Source organism: Hemibagrus wyckioides, linkage group LG06, assembly GCF_019097595.1.
Source record: "Hemibagrus wyckioides isolate EC202008001 linkage group LG06, SWU_Hwy_1.0, whole genome shotgun sequence".
In the NCBI taxonomy this organism is placed as follows: Eukaryota; Metazoa; Chordata; class Actinopteri; order Siluriformes; family Bagridae; genus Hemibagrus; species Hemibagrus wyckioides.
The window spans coordinates 14800313-14820991 of NC_080715.1; the positions used below are offsets into that span (position 1 = coordinate 14800313).

At 36.1% G+C, this 20679-nt stretch overlaps 3 protein-coding genes across 3 annotated transcripts in view; 2 read left to right on the forward strand and 1 right to left on the reverse strand.

The window, feature by feature from the left end:
* The first annotated feature begins 47 nt into the window (after window positions 1-47).
* Window positions 48-10451, forward strand: fap (fibroblast activation protein, alpha). The gene is made up of 26 exons (XM_058393005.1): window positions 48-572; window positions 708-792; window positions 2038-2130; window positions 2492-2586; window positions 2692-2766; window positions 2866-2918; window positions 3063-3135; window positions 3251-3371; window positions 3849-4003; window positions 4100-4197; window positions 4363-4492; window positions 5435-5473; window positions 5568-5666; window positions 6149-6219; window positions 6329-6382; window positions 6595-6725; window positions 6926-6976; window positions 7465-7566; window positions 7676-7745; window positions 8200-8394; window positions 8733-8787; window positions 9272-9371; window positions 9483-9541; window positions 9627-9699; window positions 9893-9966; window positions 10111-10451. The coding sequence occupies exons 1-26, from the start codon at window positions 570-572 to the stop codon at window positions 10210-10212; spliced, it is 2256 nt and encodes a 751-aa protein (XP_058248988.1). The 5' UTR covers window positions 48-569; the 3' UTR covers window positions 10213-10451.
* Window positions 10452-12094: 1643 nt separating this feature from the next.
* gcgb (glucagon b) lies at window positions 12095-13301 on the forward strand. Its single transcript, XM_058393020.1, has 4 exons — window positions 12095-12195; window positions 12320-12422; window positions 12600-12746; window positions 13012-13301. Exons 2-4 carry the CDS (start codon window positions 12328-12330, stop codon window positions 13130-13132), a joined length of 363 nt encoding a protein of 120 aa, XP_058249003.1. The 5' UTR covers window positions 12095-12195; window positions 12320-12327; the 3' UTR covers window positions 13133-13301.
* Window positions 13302-16887: 3586 nt separating this feature from the next.
* slc4a10b (solute carrier family 4 member 10b) overlaps window positions 16888-20679 on the reverse strand; it is a 47435-nt gene continuing 43643 nt past the window's right edge. The window contains exons 25-27 of the mRNA XM_058393002.1: window positions 20555-20666; window positions 20250-20265; window positions 16888-18371 (exon numbers count right to left, since the gene is read on the reverse strand). Of these exons, the coding sequence (XP_058248985.1) occupies window positions 20570-20666 (97 nt within the window). The 3' untranslated portion in view covers window positions 16888-18371; window positions 20250-20265; window positions 20555-20569. The remainder of the gene's footprint in view (window positions 18372-20249; window positions 20266-20554; window positions 20667-20679) is intronic.

Below are 20679 nucleotides of genomic sequence, written 5' to 3' on the forward strand. Positions count from 1 at the left end.
CCAATGAATGCTAATAAAAATTGATCATATGGATGGAAAATGAATAAGCAGAATATACTGTTGTAACCTTTTCCCCAATTTTGTTCAATTGCTGAAAAGGAAAAAAATTCAATTACCAAAGATGATTAAGGAAAGCCTAGTTTAAGTGAAATAAATTGCAGCTGTTAATTAACTCTTAATCCTTTTTGTGCCCCTCAGTGAGTGTGACTGCTGTAGTGTTGGTTCAGCTGTAGTGACTGAGCAGGCTGCAAGGAAACTTGTGCTGAGTGAAGACGACGGGCGCTGAAGCTCCTCTGCTTCCTTGGAAAGTTGCTGTGTTTGCTCACTCTGCGCTGAGGTGGCGTCTGTGCGGTGATTTTTAACTGCTGCATCCCATACGTTCAGTGATTCACCGGGGGAAGTACAGTACGCTTTTAACTCGGAAAGTAACGCAAGTGGTGTAAAGTGTGTGTGTATGTGTGTGTGTGATAGCGCCATGCTAGTAATCTAACCTGAACTCCAGAGAGAAGTGCTCCACGTCAGCGCACTCAGGACACCAGAGGAGCGGAGAGCTTTAACCTTCCCGCGCTATGGTCAGTTCAGGAAACTTTGCGCAGTTATTTATTTATTTACTTACTTACTTACTTATTTGTTTATTTATTTATTGTTCATACATGACTGTCAGTGGAAAGTTTTGTTGTGAGTTTAATTACCTTGTGTACCTCCAGGGCTGCAGTAAGGCGTGCGTAGGTTTGGTCGGCGCGCTTGTCCTCGTCACGCTGGTGGCGGTGCCAACGGCCATCTATGTAAACAGTGAGTAGTGTTAGTGTGGATGTGACTCCTGTCCTGGTCCTGACTTAAAGACAGTGAATTTCTCACTTTTACATTGTAGAATCAGTTCTCACGGTGCTGAGACAACCACAGTGTGTTTTGCAATCAACTCCTAAAGTGTTGAGGCAAATCTTTCAAATATTAGTATAAAATAAATTCTTACAATGTTTGTACAACAGCTCATAAATATTAAATCAGGGCTTACTGTGTTGCATTCACACTTGCAATGTTTATACAACTTGTGCTGTGTTAAATCTACTCTTACAAAGTTGAGTCCAACCCTTACAATGTTGAATTAACTCTGAAAATGTTTATACATCTCTTAAAGTAGTAAATCATCTCTCAGAAAAGGTGGAATTCACACGTACAGTGTTTATGCAACTCTTGCAGTGTTAAATCAATTCGTACTAGTTCTTAAAGTATTCAATCAGCTCTTACGGTTTCGAACCAGTTCACATTGTGGACTTCTTACAGCGTTGAATGAGCTCATACAGTGTGAAATGAGCATGAAGTTCGGCAGGACAGCATAATAGGTTCACCTCATACAGTGTGACTACCTGCGTTTGGTGAAGTCTTGCAGTGTTAAATCAAATCTGTGTTTAGAATCATCTCTTAGTGTTGTGTAAACACAATCCACATGTTCAGCTGGACACAAATAGTGTAGGAGTTTCCCTAATACCCATCATTCAGCACAAAGCATGACAATACAACAGATTTTGCTTTTTTTGGATGCTTTTTTTTTTTTAATATGTTCTTGAATGTTTTTTGTTTGTTTTTGCAGATATATAATTGATACTGCTGCCTAAAATAAGTTTCTAGAAACCATACAACTTTTAAAGATTGTCAGGTGTCTTACTGTATTCCATGGTTTTCAAATAAATTGCTAGAACAGGCAAAACAATTGGAGCTCCACTGTAGGTTTCTACAAATGGTGCTGATTATTGTTTAATTCAAACAATTGCTTATGGATCAGTCTGATTTTTACACTCAACTGACTGTAAATACAAGGGTTAAATTATTATTCTAAGCAGTTATTTCAAAACTATGGAAGCTTATTAGTGAATGTATAATTCATGGTTTACTGAAGTCGTGCATTATTATTATTTATGCTGGAGTCAATTCAGTGGCTTTCATCCAGTTAATTTTCAAAGTGGCGCCACCGTGTGGCAAATCAGCTTTCCTGCCTGTTCTATGTGTAAATGATATCGATTCTGTTTCCTGCTTCAGGGAGCAATTCAGGTTCAAGGAGGACTTTTACATTAGATGACTTTTATAATGACACTCTTAGGTATCAGTCCTACAGTTTACGATGGATTTCAGGTAAGATACTCAAATTAATAAACATAAACTATTCTGTTTACGAAGCTCATACACAGTTTTATCTGATGTTCAGGATGGAGTGTTTGTTTTCAACGTTTCCAATAATTATTTTGCACTTTGCACACATTACAAAATATTCTGGTTTTGTACACAGTAATTCAATAAACTGTAAATTTCATCACAGTGCATTGAAAGCTCTACAGTATTAAATGTACCACTTCATCATAATTGTTTTTACTGTAATCTATTTATAATATAAGGCTATCTAGAAGGAATAGTTGAATTATGGATGAAAGCCAGTATAATGGTGCACTCATTGCTGCGTCAGATGCTATTACATTTATGTTTGCTTTTATTACAGATAATGAATATCTCCACAAAAGCAAGGATGGTAATGTGTATCTGCATAATGTAGAGACCATGACCAGCTCATTATACTTGAGCAACTCAACATTTGTAAGATGCCATCCCAAGATATACATTAGATTTTCATTTCATTATATTAATTTATTGTTAGATGTACAATCTAAAAATTAAGGTAATGTTCTTGTTTTTTTGTAGGCCCAGGTGGATGCAACAGATTACATAGTGTCTGCTGATAGGAAATATATCTGTTTTGAAAGCAACTTCTCAAAAGTATTCATATATTGCAAACATTTTACAGTCATGCCAATGTTGTATAGTCGTAATGCATCCAGTTACATTTTTGACGGTGAAATTACTCTGTTTTGACAGCAATGGAGACACTCCTTCACAGCCTCATATTCTATATATGATACGGAGACTCAGTAAGCACAGTTTTTGTTTGGTTTTTAGTAAAAGGTAATTGTTTCAGTTCATTGAATGCTTTTGATTTCACTGATACTGATTCTAAGGATATACTCCATGTATTATACAGTAAGCTTCATTTGCTTTAAATGTGTCATGTACAGGGCTTTCATCACACCGACTTACCTCCCTGAAGTCATCCAGTTATTACTTTGGGCACCTGTGGGAAACATAATGGTAGAAACACAAGTCCAACATTCATATGATCATCCAATGATCAGAAAGTGCAGCTTCAGTATTAATTTGACAGAATGTTAACAATACTATTTTTAATCTATTATTTTTTCTTTAGGCCTATGTGTGGAATTATAACATTTACATCAAGCCAAATGCTACTGATGAACCCGTGCAAGTCACCAATGATGGAAAAGTCAATCAGATTCTCAATGGAATACCAGACTGGTCTTATGAAGGTCAGCCATCCATCCATGCATACATGCATCTCAGCGTCCATCCATCTGTACAGCCTTCCATGTTTATGTGCATCTCTACATCTACCCATCCATCAGTCCAGCCATGTTTAAATGCACCTCTCCCTCCATCAATCTGTCTAACCAACCATTCATCCACCCAGTCAACTCTACATCTGTCATCCACGTATACATTCGTCCACGTATACATGCATTTCGTCATCCATCTATGTCCATACATCTACTTATATATGCAACTCTACATCTGTCTACTCACTTACCTACCCATCTAACCATCCATCTATCCTTCTATATCTCTATCTATAATTTAACTGTTTTTTATTTTGTTAATTTATTAGTTCATCTAAATGTAGTTATATTTTAGGAAGATAGTGTTCAACGTTGTGATTTTTTTTTCACCTGAAGAAAACTTGTGTAGTATGAATAGACTTCAATGTGCTCTGTGTTTATGCTGTCTAGAGGAGGTGTTTGTGTCAAATGAAGGGATGTGGTGGTCTCCTACTGCAAAGTACCTGGCCTATGTGCAGATTAATGACACAGAGGTGCAAGCCATTGAATACACCATGTATGGAAATGGGCAGTACCCCACCACCATGATTGTCCCCTACCCCAAGGTACAAAAACACAGAGCGAGTTCTCTACGTATGAAATCTTTTTCTGCTTTACCCATTTTGTGGTCCTCATGTAACTGAATGTGTTTCTTTTGCCAGGCTGGCTCCAATCTTCCAAAAGCAAAGCTATTTGTAATTGATGTTTCAACTGCAACTGTTTGTTCAGAGGTGGTGGTGCCCAAATCTGTCAGGGCAGGGTATGGCAGAATTTCTTCTTCTCTTTTTATTCTCACATAAAAACTGCAGAAGTGTCAATATTTTTTTTTGCTTTTTAACAAATAAATTTGCATATGAATTTTAGCTGCTGAATTTTTACGTGTGTGTGTGTGTGTGTATATGCTTGCACTTGTATTTTCCCTCAGTGATCACTATTTGAGTTCAGTAACATGGGTTACTGATGAGCGGATTGCTGTGCAGTGGCTAACACGCAGGCAAGACCAGGTTGTCCTTCAGATATATGACTACAATGGGAACAACTGGAATGAGAATTCGGTCTGTTACATCTCTTATAAACCTCTATACAGTGAGAGAGAGAGAGTGAGAGAGTTAAAATAGATCTGACATACTAATAACTCTTTTTCACTAACACAGGATCAGTGCTGGTTGTTTTTATTTTATTAAAATCACCCATGTTTTCACTGGTTTAAAAAGTCTAGTAGTTATGTGAATTTAAACTGTGGTAGTAGAAGTCAACCTTAGTTTAACGTACAGTGGTAACATACAAAGCAATGTTTTTTGTTAGAATTGCTATCGAGTCATTCAGAATCTATATTCAACAGATGTTGCAGCACTTGTTGTCAGACTATGTAGCTATTTAAATGAAGTGTTGTTAGCATTACCAAGGTGAAGCCTCCCCAAAACATGCAATTAGTTTCACAGCAAATATCCAAAATGGTTCACATTCAAAAATTTCCACCAGATTTTCAGTAATAGTAACACTGGCTCTAGCAGTGAAAAGGACTTTAACCCCTTCAACGTCCAGGATGTGTCTTTTTCACTCTCATAATTCAATGTTACCTTTTACTTTTACTAATTAATTTATAGTAGTTACTATATCAGAATCCCATCAGAATCACCTTTATTGCCAAGTACATGTACATGAAATTTGTCTTGGTGTACTGGTTCATAGTTACAATGAAGCAAAGAAGCATAAATATAAATGAAATATAAGCTATGAAAGCTATGAGTACAAACATAATAGAATTTTATATATAAAATAGAAACATTAACTGTATAATATTGTGTGATGTGCAAAAGTGATATATAATAAAATAATATAATAAACAAAACAGTGAACAATATGATCAAAGAAATAACTGTATAGTATTCTAAGGGGTTAAGAGAACTCAGGGAGATTGTTTGAAATCCTCTACTATTGTAAAATGCTGTACAGTAAAATGCATGTATTTTTTTTAAATACATCTGTTCCTACAGAAATTTGTGCAAAGCAGCACAACTGGCTGGGTTGGCCGGGTGAGTTAATTTTATCAAAAGTTATAAAGCTATAAAATCTCAGCAGCTAGTGAAAATGTAATAACAACTCTTGGTGCCTTTCTGTGTTTCTCAGTACAACCCTCTGCACCCTTACTTTACTACAGACAACATGAGTTTCTACAAGGTGATGAGTGATGCAAAGGGCTACAAACATGTCCACTATGTGAAGAATGTAAGTGGTCAGATCAATTATAATGCACTGTTTAGTAATTCCAGTATTTATATAAATCTTCTGGTGATTAGAGTATGCACTAAATAAACTATACATGGAACATCTGGCAGTGATTCCTTTCCACTTCATAGTTGAAACCCAATTACACCTTTTAACTGGTATATATGGCATTATTATATCTGGTCAAGAGAGTAAGTAATCTTGTTAAATAATTTCCTTTCGGTACCAAGAAACATGCAAATTTTTGAAGCATAAGGAGAAAAAGCCCTAGCCATATGGTATAAATTGAAATCGTAAATTTACATTCTCGTTAATGAGTGTTATCTCCCTGAGCATTATGTAACACTTTGTCCAATTAAAAACTGGTATGGGGTTTTGTAAGACCTTTGAGTGTATGTGTAAAGCGTGGGGCAGAGAAAGTTATAGAGAGCATCTAATAATCTTCATCATGGTAATGTTTGTATGTTTTTTTTCTTCTATAGGGCAAAGCAGTAGCAGTAACCTCAGGCAAATGGGAAGTAATCTATATATCGAAATTAACCAAAGATGCCATGTGAGTGCTATAAAATGATATAATTATTTTTAGATTGTTTTTTTTTAACAACCCCATCAGTGATTTATTTTCTTTCCCTCTTTTTTTTTAATGTTTTTTTTTATTGTAGCTACTATGTTAGTAATGAGCATATGGGAAGACCAGGCCAGAGAAATCTTTATAAGTGAGTAACTACTTGCTGCTTCTCCTAGATACCACTGAGAAAATAATTGTAATAATCTAATACCATACTCTCTCAATTTCTGTATTAGACACCCAAAGTTATTTTATCACTGGTTTTTATTATGCACTTTTTATCCATTGTGAAATTATTGTTCAGTTATTGCTGCGGAAACTTTGGTGCATTGACATATATCTGTTTTTGTGTGGAATCAGGATATCCTTCAGTACAAGTCATAGTCACTCTGCTGCTGAATGCCTCACCTGCTCACTCTATGAGGACAGGTGTCAGTTCAATTCAGGGTATTTCAGCCAAAACGCTTCTTACTTCCGCATGGACTGCTATGGTTAGTGCACCTCATGTCCTGCTCTCTCACACCTGCTGCTGTATTAAACTACTTCAGATAAATATAAAATAATGTTAGACTGTGTTTTTGACAAGACTTGACCACACAGCCTTAAATTCATTGAAGAAATGGGGGTTTAAACAACGGTACTATTTTATAAACTACAGGTAATTTGTTAATTTTCTTTCTCTTCTCTCTAGGACCAGGACTGCCCATGTTTACACTCATGGACAATCGAGGATCTTGTAAAGGTTAGGGTGTTAGATAAGTAAGAAAGTGAAAATATATGGGATATTCTGTAACGATTAAATCTTTTTTTATTTGTTTAAGACCGATGCTGTTTCACTACATTTAAAAGTTTATAGCTACATGTTATGGAACACCAATGAAACACATAGTGGCAACAATATATAGTCATTACCTTTTCTCTATATGATAGCTATATTTAGTCATTACCTCACCAGCCTTTCTTGTCATATTACAGATAAAATGCACCAGCCTTACCTTCTGGTAACTAAAAAGTGCTGCAGTAGAGAAAACAAATGTCCCCTCAGAGAAAGCTTCACAAAATCAATGAATATATACATTATTTGTTAAATAAATTTGTTAAGCCACTGTCATAAACACCTTTTGAGCAGTAAGATGTGAGATTTCACCAGCAGTGTGGTATTAATTAAATTAATGCCCAAATAAAAGATAAATTCCTGATAGTTCTTGTGATTCTTGTGATTGCTTCCAGAAATCCAGGTGCTTGAAGACAACAAAAAGCTGGAACAAATTCTGCAGACCGAGCTCCAAATGCCAACAATAAAACGTGCCACATTAAAAATAGCAGGGTTTGGTAAGAGTTTTATTCACAGATTATACAGTATGTTAAGTTCACTATACATATATATATTAAATATGCATCTGAATATACATTTAATGGATCAACTAATAATTTCTAACAGATTTCTGGTACCAGATGATGTTCCCTCCTGATTTTGATGCATCCAAAAAATACCCACTCCTGATTCAAGTGTAAGTTCTTCAATTATATTTGTCTCTCCATTGCTTGTTCTCTTACCGAGTGTTTAGCAACAACAATATTAGCTCAAGGCTGTTTTTCCATGTCAATGTTTGCAGTTCAGGAACAGGTGCTGTGACTCTACGTGCCTATGTGTGTTTAAACGTGCTGGCTGTAATGTGTCAAATGTCTGGCGTCATGGGTTTTCATCAACACCTCTTTCTCCTAAATGAATGATCCCAACTGGCCCGTTTGAATATAATAAAATAACCTGGCTGAAGTATATTCTGATGTCTAATTTAATCTGAATCTCTAATCTCCTGCTCACCTGAAAGATCAAAGTGTCATGGAACGAGTATCAAGGCATGAATCAATGCAGTTTATGAAATGAAATTTTAAACATGTGCAAAGTGTGTTGAAAGTTCTTGAAACAGCTCAGAGTGATGGGTGAAGTGTTGTTTATTATAGGTATGCCGGTCCAGCGAGTCAGTATGTGGACTATAAATTCAGGCTAGAGTGGGCCACGTACCTCTGCAGCACAGAGAAAGCCGTCATTGCTAGCTTTGATGGAAGAGGAAGCGGTTACCAAGGTGATGAAATAATGCACGCCATCTATGAGCGGCTGGGCACATATGAGGTGGAAGATCAGATCTCAGCTGTGAGGTGAGCTTAAGAGGAACAATGTGTACATGCTAAATGCTAAACCTGTCTGTTACTGTAGTCAAACAGGATACAGCAGGTGGTGAAACAGCTGCATGTTACATAATGCTTCCATCTAGGATGATTCATGAGAGGTGAAAAGTTGTATGCAACAGATTCATACAGAGTGAAGTAGATTTTATGTTTGGCTGTATGTGTGTACTAAATAGAGCTTGACTGATTTACATGAATTTACACAAATATGCTAAGTAGGGCTGTCCATTTTGACAAGTCAGTTTTTTCTGTTCTTTTGTACCTTTGGGGCTTAACTGAGAGAAACCTTTTTTTCTTTTTCTTTGTAGGAAATTCATTGATATGGGTTTTATAGACAAAGACCGAATAGGAATGTGGGGATGGGTAAGTGTTCTTAAAAAAATATATTAACAATTTACATTCTATAAATGATGAGACTGACCATAGATTTTAAAGTCACAGATTAAAGACTTAGCGACATAGCAGACAGATGGCATACTTTTGAAGAGACAGCTACAGCTGTTCACACTAGTGTTCTGCAAAGATGTGCATGATTTTGGATGTTATGCAGATTTTCATGCATATTTAAATTTAAGACGCAGAGTCAGTGAAAGTTTTCTTTGCTAATTTTCTTTCTTAAATAACAGTATATTGATCTAGCAAGAAAACCTGGTTAGAATTTAATCCTGACTCAGCTAATGATGAAGATATACATTAATCACATGAATCTGATAGCAGTGACTGCATTATACATGCCACCTGTATCATCTGTATCTTTCAGCACATTCATTTTTACTCTACATCAGCTAACTAGGCCTCTTTTAAAGGCAATAATATTTTATTAGCCCAGTTTTGTTGTTTGTTGTAGTCATATGGTGGCTATGTGACCTCCATGACTCTGGGCTCAGGGAGTGGCCTGTTCAAATGTGGAATTGCGGTAGCTCCGGTTTCCAAGTGGGAATATTATGGTATGTTTTATTTTATTAAAAACGATCACTGTAGCACAGTTATTACTTATTATGATGATGGAGGAGGTATTGAATATATCTGTTTTAGTGCTGAAAGATGTTTTGTTTCAGATGCTGTGTACACTGAGAGGTACATGCATCGCCCTGAAGAGAATTCGGACAGCTATACAGTAAGAGCTCACATTTCTTACATTATTTGTTGTTTTTAAAAACCTGAACAAGATACTTTAATTCCCTGTTTTTTGTCCCTTGCAGAATTCCACAGTAACTAGCAGAGCAAAGAATTTTAAATCAGTGCAATACCTGCTGGTGCACGGCACTGCGGACGGTATTACTTTCTGTTTGTCCCAAATAACTGTGTGCAGAGTAAAGCATCAGTGTACACTTTTAAAGCTACAGTGTTCACTATAGCTGTTAATCAATTGTATATGCACTTTTGCTATGTGTTCTGCTTGGAAACTCACAGCTAATCCTATGATTGCTATGCCACAGTTTAAGTTTATATATATATTTCCTTCTAGATAATGTCCATTTCCAACAAGCTGCTCAGATTTCTAAAGCCCTGGTGGAGCAGCAAGTAGACTTTGAGGCAATGGTGAGTGTTAGGAGGGCACATGACACTGATCAGATTCTCATATCATATGGAATAAACATTTCAAATAAGCTTTGTTTGAAATGCTAAAGATATTTGAAATATGTGTGTATTTTTCTAAAAATATTATTTTTTTTGTCTTTACAGTGGTACACCGATAAAGACCACAGCCTGTCTGGCAAGGCCCGCTACCACCTCTACACACACCTCAGTCACTTTCTTCAGAAGTGCTTTTCTGAAAAGAAATAGACGATCACATTAATTGTAGGATGTTTGTATTGTATGTGCAACACATATGTATATAAATCACATTGAAATGTTAACAAATTGAGACATTGAATGCTGTTTTATTCAAGTTTTGTTTGCTGAATCTTCATTTTACTCCTTATTTTTATTATACTTTTTGCTTTGTTGATCAAGCAAAACATGACTGTTAAGTGTGTTTACTGTTTGCATGTTTTTTTTAAATAAATAATATGTATAAAGTACTATGACTCTACAGTAAATGTGACACTGATTAAGAGGCCTGTGCTATTTGAAGGATTACTTGCACTGAATTCAATGTGTATTAAAGTCTTTGGTATGATCTTACCTGATAAAAGCCGTGGTATTGGAAAGCAAAGTGCAACTCAGTTAAATAATAAATAATAATGAAAACATGTCCAATGCTTTTTCCAAGTGTATGAATTTTTAACTGTCCAGTTTTGATGAACCCGTGCCCACTGTAGCCTCAGGTTCCTGGTCTTGGCTGACAGGAGCAGAACCTTATACTGTGTGTCCCAGATACCACAGCACACCTACAGAGGTCTTGTGGAGTTGATGCCTCAATGCACCAGAGCTGTTTTGGCAGCACAAAGAGGACTTACAGTCTATTAAATATTTGGCAGGTGGTTTTAATGTTATGGTTGATCAGCACAGACCACACTGTAAATCGTTGTACATCAGTCACTCAGAGTAATGTGGCAGGACAATTTGATGCACACCTAGGCAGTTTTGGTATAAGTAATTGTTTGGGGAATATATTCACATTACAAACATAATCACCCTTTTGTTTTACAGTGCAATAATGCCTTCCTTCTTCTTGTAATTATATATTTCTGTTAATAAAAACTTATAATAATTGAATAATATACTTAAACGAGCAAGGTTTATGCTTGCTACTTGTTTTTAAGACTCTCCATGTTAATGAATTTAATTATTAGCAATTTATTTAATTTAGTCAAATATAGACAAAATAAAAGTAAACTTAAACAGCATTGTGGTACAGTGACACAACTCCAGGGCCCTGGTTTAAGGCTGAGTGCCTGATTTAATGTTTGTGTTGAGTTTTGTATGTTCACAATTGGTTTTCATCCAAAACATTCATGCATGTGGACTGGCTACATTAAATTGACCCTAATGAGAGTAAATGAGAGAATGAATATGTATGCACATGCTATCTTTCAATGGTCCCGGCTTTATTCGCTGTGTATTCTGGTACAGGTTTTATTACAACTGACCAGGATAATTGTAAATGAATGAATGAAGTGATAGTGAAGCTTTTCATATGACAGATTATGTAGTTGTGATTAGCTGCTCATTTGTGTACAAAAAATGTACAAATATATTCCAAAAAATGTTTAAAAACCTTTTAATGTATTTTTTCAAACAGAGATAAATCATAGGTAAACCATGGGCTAATGCTGGACCCAGAAAATGGCTCATAGAGACAATCAGTGTCCAGTATTTGCAAAGCTTTACCAAAAGTTGATGGTTTAAACCTTCCAGTCAGTCTGCATCACTTACTTCAGTGGAAAGTACTCAATTTCCTGGAAACTGAAATGAATCGCTGTATTTGTCAGGATGGCACTGTTTGATCTCTGCTCACTAGTGGACGGTTTTTTTAGCTTACATGGACAATGCTGCATCTCACTTGTCACACTGCAAATATGTCCAGTGCATTGAAATGGAGGCTTGATTAATGGATTGAGAGTAACAGGTACGAAGGTGTTTGTGTGTATGTCTGTGTGTCTGTGTGTGTGTGTGTGTGTGCGTGTGTGTGTGTGTGTGTGTGTGTGTGCGTGTGTGTGTGTTACCAGAGCTACCTGTCGATGGATGGGTTTCTCTATATAAGACACACTGTGCCGGGCAGGGACAAGGAAACACTCCTGGGAGCCTGATAAGACGCCAGCGTACACCAGCACCCTCTCTCTATCATCCTTCTGTTTCTTCATTTTTGCAGTCGATCAACAGGTAGGAACAGATTTCAAAGGCGTTTAACTGCTGTTAAGAATTATTGTGTGGTCTGTATTTGATACTTGTATTAGAATTATGAGCATTTGTTCAGAGTGTGTTGAATGTGATTTGTACTTTTCAGAAAGCAGAATGAAGAGCATCCAGTATTTGGTTGGACTTCTACTCCTCATCATTGTACAAAGCAGCTGGCAAATCCCTATTGAGGACACAGAGGAAAATTCCAGGTGGGACTGTTCTTTTTAAGCCAAAACAATAAGAAAAGGCATCTTTAAAAAATATTTAAATTTAGTTTAACAGGTGCCAAGAAGGATATTTTACATATTTGTAAAAATATGTAACATTTTCTTGTGTCTTGTCTACATTTTTTCAAATGCTTTGTTAATATTGCTTTTTCTTTTCAGTGTAATGTTAGAAGACACACTATTCCATAATCCAACTAACATGAAAAGGCACTCAGAGGGAACTTTCTCAAACGATTACAGCAAATATCTGGAGACAAGAAGAGCTCAGGATTTCATACAATGGCTGATGAACTCAAAGAGAAGTGGGTAGGTGTTGAATTATTTACCTTGAACACAGATAAAATATCACTATACTACTGTTTAACCATAATAAAGATTTGACATTAAAGATTAATGATGATGATTAAATTAAACTGCATCAAAACGTTCAGTTTAGAAGCTCGTGTTATATGTTTTCTTTCCACTTCTAATTTCAGTTTATTTTATTATAATTTTGCTGCTTGTTTTTAACAGCTTGTAGCTTTTTTATCATTACACATGAATTTTCATAATGCTGTTGCTTTTTTTGTAGCTCCCACACAAGACGGCATGCAGACGGTACATACACCAGCGACGTGAGCTCATACATGCAGGACCAGGCAGCCAAGGAGTTTGTGTCCTGGCTGAAAATGGGGAGAGGGAGAAGAGAATAGAGAAGTTCCCTTCATCAAAAGAAAAGCACTTCATACCTTTTACAGCGGAACGAGATACTCTATGACACTCTGTTGGACCATCCTATTCCATCATACCATATTTTATAAGGAACTGTGGTGTCATTGCCTAAAACAAAACATGTTTGAAATAAATCTCTGCTGAACTTAAGCACTGTGATGTAATTCTCGACTGTGTTTGGTATGTTATGAGAGAATGTTCTGAGGTAGATTTGTGAAATGGCACTTTATATCAATCCCTGGATGGGCTTTGTTAAGGTTAATGTTAATGTTAATGGAATCTTTTTATGCTACAGACAAGCAATGCCAATTATCACTGCATCATTTACAAATCTTTTACATATTTTACACATCTAAAATATGCTAGCAAACCTGGTAGCTAAACAATTCAATTTGTAAGACTTTTTTCCGAACCAATAATTCTTCAAATATCATTTAAATGTTGTAATATCATATTACTACAAGAGGAAAAAGTTGCATGGGTTGCAAAGAGCACACTAAAGTTTGGGTACTTCCTGTAAATGCCTTCAGTTTCATTTCCATTAGAGATGCTCTGAAGAAAGTCTCACTATTCATGCAAAAGTGGGCAATAAATATGGAGTTTACATTTATATTTACTATGCACTGCAAAATGTTATCAATTTGCATATTTATCCTGCCAGTATTCAATCACCCAGAACAATACAGTCAACAGCATTTATTTTTAATGAATAGGGCTAAGAGTTGTCTACCCAATGGGCATGATGTTTAAAGTGGTTCATTACACTGTGTCTAACATGACGTTATCACAGAATTATGTTAGCATGGCAAGGAGATGTCAGTCAGAGAGCGATATGGAGGAGAAAGAGAGGAAGCCAGAGAGTGAGCGGCCTCAGGGACCGAGCCTCTCTCGGAGCTGTCAGCTGACACTTCACACCATCTGCTGAGAAAAAAAGGGGAAAACAAGGCTGCCCACTCACTTGTCTTTTTTTTTCTCATTTTTTCTATATGTAATTTTCAAATCTCCTGAGATGATGCTCTCATATTCCTATGCATGTTAAGTGGAACAAATCTCTACAAATGCAATAAGCATAAAACAAATAATAAACTGCATACTTCCCATCAGATAACAATAATCTGTACACTAAAATGCTAAAAGTTTGTGAATTGTAAGTCATATAACTGCAGTTTTAAGAGTTTTAATATTCAGGAGGTTGTGGTGCATTGGTCATTTACATTCCTAACAGTCACATATAGCCCTTTCAGAAAACCTCTGAAAACTTGCATCGTCATGTATCTGGCCATTGAAACAGCACAAGACTGATTAGACTTCATTAAAATTTTCACTTGAAATGAAATTTTATACTAATGTTACTACTGTAGTCCTGTGAACAAAATCATGTGGACACTGACGTTTACACTTACAGTGAGGGAAAAAAATTATTTGATCCCCTGCTGATTTTGTACGTTTGCCCCCTGACAAAGAAATGATCAGTCTGTAATTTTAATGGTAGGTATATCTGAACAGTGAGAGACAGAATAACAACAAAAAAATCCAGAAAAACACATTTCAAAAAAGTTCTACATTGATTTTTTATTTTATTGAGTGAAATAAATATTTGACCCCTTTGCAAAACATGACTTAGTACTTGGTGGCAAACCCTTGTTGGCAATCACAGACGTCAGACATTTCTTGTAGTTGGCCACCAGGTTTGCACACATCTCACATCTCAAGGAATTTGGGCCCACTCCTCTTTGCAGATCCTCTCCAAGTCATTAAGGATTTGTGGCTGACCCTTCAGCTCCCTCCACAGATTTTCTATGGGATTAAGGTCTGGAGACTGGCTAGGCCACTACAAGACCTTAATGTGCTTCTTTTTGAACCACTCCTTTGTTGTCTTGACCGTTTGTTTTGGGTCATTGTCAGGCTGGAATATCCATCCACGACCCATTTTCAATGCCCTGGCTGAGAGAAGGAGGTTCTCACTCAAGATTTAATGGTACATGGCTCTGTCCATCGTCCCTTTGATGCGGTGCAGTTGTCCTGTCACCTGGGGATGGTGTACTTGGGGTCATAGGCAGCATTCCTCCAAACACGGCGAGTTGAGTTGATGCCAAAGAGCTGGATTTTGGTCTCATTTGACCACAACACTTTCACCCAGTTCTCCTCTGAATCATTCAGATGTTCACTGGCAAACTTCAGATGAGCCTGTACATGTGCTTTCTTTAGCAGGGGGACCTTGCGGGTGCTACTGGATTTCAGTCTTTCACGGCGTACTGTGTTACCAATTGTTTTCTTGGTGACTATGGTCCCAGCTGCCTTGAAATCATTGACAAAGTCCTCCAGTGTAATTCTGGGTTGATTCCTCGCCGTTCTCATGATCATTGAAACTCCATGAGGTGAGACCTTGCATGGAGCCCCAGACCGAGGAAGATTGACAGTCCTTTTGTGTTTCTTCCTTTTGGGAATAATCGCACCAGCTGTTGTCACCTTCTTACCAAGCTGCTTGGCAATGGTCTTGTAGCTCATTCCAGCCTTGTGTAGGTCTACAATCTTTCCCTGACATCCATGGACAGCTCTTTGGTCTTGGCCATGATGGAGAGTTTGGAATCTGATTGATTGCTTCCTTCTGTGGACAGGGCGTCTTTCATACAGTTAATGAGCTGAGATTAAGAGCACTCCCTGAGAGTGCTCCTACTGTAATCTCAGCTCCTTACCTGTATAAAAGACACCTGGGAGCCAGAAATCTTTCTGATTGATAGGGGATCAAATACTTATTTCACTCATTAAAATGCAAATCAATGTAGAACTTTTCTGAAATGCGTTTTTCTGGATTTTTTTGTTGTTATTCTGCCTCTCACTGTTCAAATACACCTACCATTAAAATTACAGACTGATCATTTCTTTGTCAGTGGGCAAACGTACAAAATCAGCAGGGGATCAAATAATTTTTTCCCTCACTGTATGTGGTTTTCTTCCTCTACCTGTTGCCACAAAGTATTCAACTGTCCAGAATCTCTGAAATGTGTAGCATTACAGATTCTTTTCACTGGAACTAAGGGATCTTCCAATGTAGTATTTAAGGTCCATAAAAAACTGGTTCGGAAGAACTAGAGTGGCCTGAACAAAACCCTGACCTTAACCATACTGATGAACTGGAACGGCGGCTATGCGCCAGGCCTTCTCACTCAACATCAGTGTCTGATATCACCAAAGCTCTTGTGATTGAATGAACACAAATCTCCTTAGCCACACTACAAAATCTATTGGGATGTCTTCAGAAAGAGTGGTTATTTTAAAGCCTAGAGGGAACTAATTCTGGAATAGGTTGTTCAACGGAGATAAATGATTGTGATAGTTATGTGTCCTTATACTTTCAGCCATATAGCATCTGTATATTATATGTGTATAAGTATCTGTATGAAACATGCACCTTTATTTTTTTTTTGGAATGCTTCCAGGCTTCTGTGATGGATAAACAGTAAAGAAAATGGAAAGCTGGATGAAACAGGTATAGATTATTATACATTATGAACTAACCTTTATTCATTAACACCTTAAATTGTCTGGCACACAGGAAGAACTCTAACCCTCGGGAACAAACCCCGGTGCTGTGACATGGCAACACTATCCACTGTGACACTGCGCTACCTGATATCAGTGTTTAGTGTTATCTACCTGGTAACGAGTGTTTAAAGTCTAACCAAGTAAGACTAAAACTATATTCAGATGACAGATCCATAGAGGACTTCAGAGGTTATATTGATTTATTTATTAGCCACACATTCATTAACAGAAACAATGAGACAACAGCTTGTACACAGAATTTTAAAATGCTATTTTAACATTTTAACTAGTCCAAACTAATTTATTTCAATAAATTAATAAAACATTAGATGGAAAAATATATAACCACCGTTGTATATTTCTTCTTGAAAGAAAACGCTTATTGTAACCGCTTATTCAATGTCCACTAACATCAAAGCAAGACAAAGCATATTACCCTACTAAGGAACTTTTCATTTTGATTATTTTTAAGGAAAAAATATAGTAAATCCTAAAAGTGCAAGAATGTAAGGTGAAAATGTATTTACAAAGTGAATCCACACTTAGAAACCTTTTATTTTGCCCTTCTAGATTAATATTGCATTTATTCTCAAGTTATATTATGCCCTTCATAGATTCTTTGAGAAAAACCTTGAGCTGAAGAATATGACCTGTCTGAGAAATGCCCTTCAGAATATTTATAGCAGATTTCTGTCATTTCTGTGCCAGTTCTGCTTCCCCACAACACAGAGATGAAGCTTCAGAGTGTTCCAATGTGTAAAATACTGGTACTGAGAAAATGCCATGTGGTATTATTTAATCAGAAATGCGCAATGACCCAGCTATCAGGAATACCTATTTGGACTTTGGCATATTGACAGAATCAACACACTACAAAATCATTCTCTAGACAGATCAACAGAAATATATACTCAATATGCTGTAATCTCGTCTGAAAATATAGCAAATACATAATTAAAATGATAAAAATCTTTTGTAATTGCTGTGTAATAGCCTAAACCTCTATTCTGAGGTTAGCCTCTTATAACAAAATAATATACAGCACTATAGTTTGCCATTTATTCTACCTTAGAAAGAAAGAAAAATAATAATGACAATTTGATATGACGATGATGATATTGATAAATAATGCATGTATATAGTATCAACTCTTGACATGGACATTTATGGGTTAAATCTACTAGTAGTCTTTTGAATACTTGTTACAGGTTCTAGTTTAGTTATATATCAGATAACAGGAAGAAGACTAATACAAAAACATAGAAAATACAAATAAATACATATAAATCCATTTAAAATAAAATAAAAGTCTTAAGAATAGTTTCTAATTGTTCCAACACACACGCTGCATAACTTTCACAGAGTCTGCTTTCCTCACCTTCTCCTGCTGGTATTGTTTTAATTTAGTAAACAGAGAATAGACATATAAATAGAGACTGACCATTTTTTAACCATGCATACATTATTTAGAAATTATATGTTTAAAAAATCTATTGAAGCACTAAATAGAAAGGAACAGTGACATATAGGAGCAGAAACATGTGGCACATGATATCAGCGTGTTTTTGTGTGAGAGACCACAGTGAAGACGCAGGTCAGAGGCTTCTTTTTATGTTGAAGCTCTCTTTTCGTTCATGTCCTTGCCTTCCCCTGGCACAGCAGGCCATGTCTAAACTGTCAGAGAAACAATCTTAATTCACAGAGACAAATGATCACTGAACAATCAGAGGAAACATTAACAGGACCTTACATTTCTAGCTCACATGCTTATTACTGGAATAACTATTTTTGTATATCCTGCAATAGCAGTCTAGTGAGATTGGACATAAAAGAAGTGTAGCTGGGATTCAGCAGTTTAGCATCAGATAATAGCAGCAAAGAGACCTCTTAACTGAGAGATTCTAAGACATCACAACATGCCCAAACAATGTCCTCTCTAAAGCAACTGTTGCATTATGTATATATTTGTCAAGATGGCTGACACTTCTTCCAAAATCTATTGACATTGAAAAAGAAAAGACAAGGACTAACATCCAGTAGAACAGATAGGCGGCTAGATTAGCTGTAGTAAAGTATGTCACTAGGCTTGTTTTTTAGCTAGTTGTTAAACTTCACCAGCTATGTTCATGACTAATTTGTTAGCAAAATATTCTAGTGTAACTTTATTACTTTATATAAGTAACTTTATTCCATTCCCTGTTGTTTATTTTACAGGCTTGAAGATACCAATCTAGATAGCTAAGTTACCTTAAGCCTGTAGCTATGCTGTAGACACAATATCTTCCTACTTATATAGAAATATAAAGATAAAGTTAGTTAGCTAACTTTGGAGAACATAACCGGCAATAATTAATATAAATACTTATTTAAAAACATTAAAGCATTTTACTGGCCCTGGTCTTGGCTCACACTTGTTTGGTTAATTTAATTCCATATTTGTTTTTTTGTTTTGTTTTGTTTTGTTTTTATTAAAACTAAGATTGTTATATTTTACAAGGATGTAGTATGCTAAAAGACACATACCCTGCTAAAAATATATTCAGACTGGTCTGACCCATGAATGGTTGGTCAAACATGGGCTGAGCAAGTCAAACTGGTAGACCATCTTTACCTTACTAAATTGCTCAACATACAGCTCTGGAAACAAATAAGAGACCACTGCAAAATAATCAGTTTCTTATGTATTTTTCTTACAGGTTCATGTATTGGTGAGATGAAGAGTTTTGAATATATATTTAAAGGAAATGACAACACATCAAAATAACCCAAGATCATGCAGTATTTTCAGAGCTTTAATAACTCAAATAAAACAAAATGCAAATAATTTGTAAACAAACAGTGTTGTTGCTTTGGCTAAATAACATTAAGAAATCAGTATTTGGTGGAATAACCCCAATTTGCATGCGTTTTGGCTCCATGATCTCCACCAGTTTTTCACATTGCTGTTGGGGAACTTTATACCACTCTTTTTTGCAAAAAAGCAAACAGCTCAGCTTTGCTTGATGGTTTGTGACATCCATCTTCCTCTTGATGACATTCCAGAGGCTTTCAATAGGGTTCAAATCTGGAGATTGGACAGTGGTCTCTTATTTTTTTACTCTTAGTGTTATTTGTTATAAAATATGTGGTTTACAGTTCAGAAACTGATTCCATCCATCAAAGCGCATCAAAAATAGTTTTCCAGTTTGACCAGCTTGGTCTGTGTTTCGGAGGCTTGACTTGTAGGCACAATTTGTAGCCTTTAAGTTTAGAGCCGAAATGTATAAAAGTTATGTGCAGTTACACAGCAGAATGAAACTATTCTATTTTAAAATTATAATTCAGAGCCCCTTCCTAATTATAACTACAATCATTTCTCAGTCACTGGTATGAAAGTGAGAATAAGAATATTCGGGCTAAATTAAAATTTTACATTGACTAAGTAAAAAAATAATAATTTTGCTGCAAACTGATGAAAACGCTGGCCACAAGGTACTAAAAGACAGCCTGCTATTTCCTTCTAAGTAAAAACATACAAGGTCTTATCATAAAGAAAAGAGAGAAGTCACTTACCTTCAGTGAGCAGCAACTAGGAGAGTAAGAAAAACAGCTTAAGATGGAGGCTGATGCTGAAATACATTTAGATTGCAAGCATCTAATTAATGAATATTTTTAGTGAATCACGATTTTCACCAGTAGTAGCACTAAACTAATTTGATATTTAATGCTCAGGACATTTAAAAGAAAATATAAAAAAAATATTAATAATAATAAATGAAGACTAACAGGCTGATTTAAAGCTGATTTTTTGACTTATTTATGAAATACCTGTATGGCTTTAATGTGTACTTTATGTACAAATGAAAAAGAATGCAAACCTTTTTGTGGTTGGTTCACTTTTTTGAGCCATCAGAGCTGACAGCCTTCCAAGTGTTTCCAAAGGAGGCTTTAGACATCTCATCCGTGATGTTCACAGACGACGGATCATCCCTAGAAAAAAAAA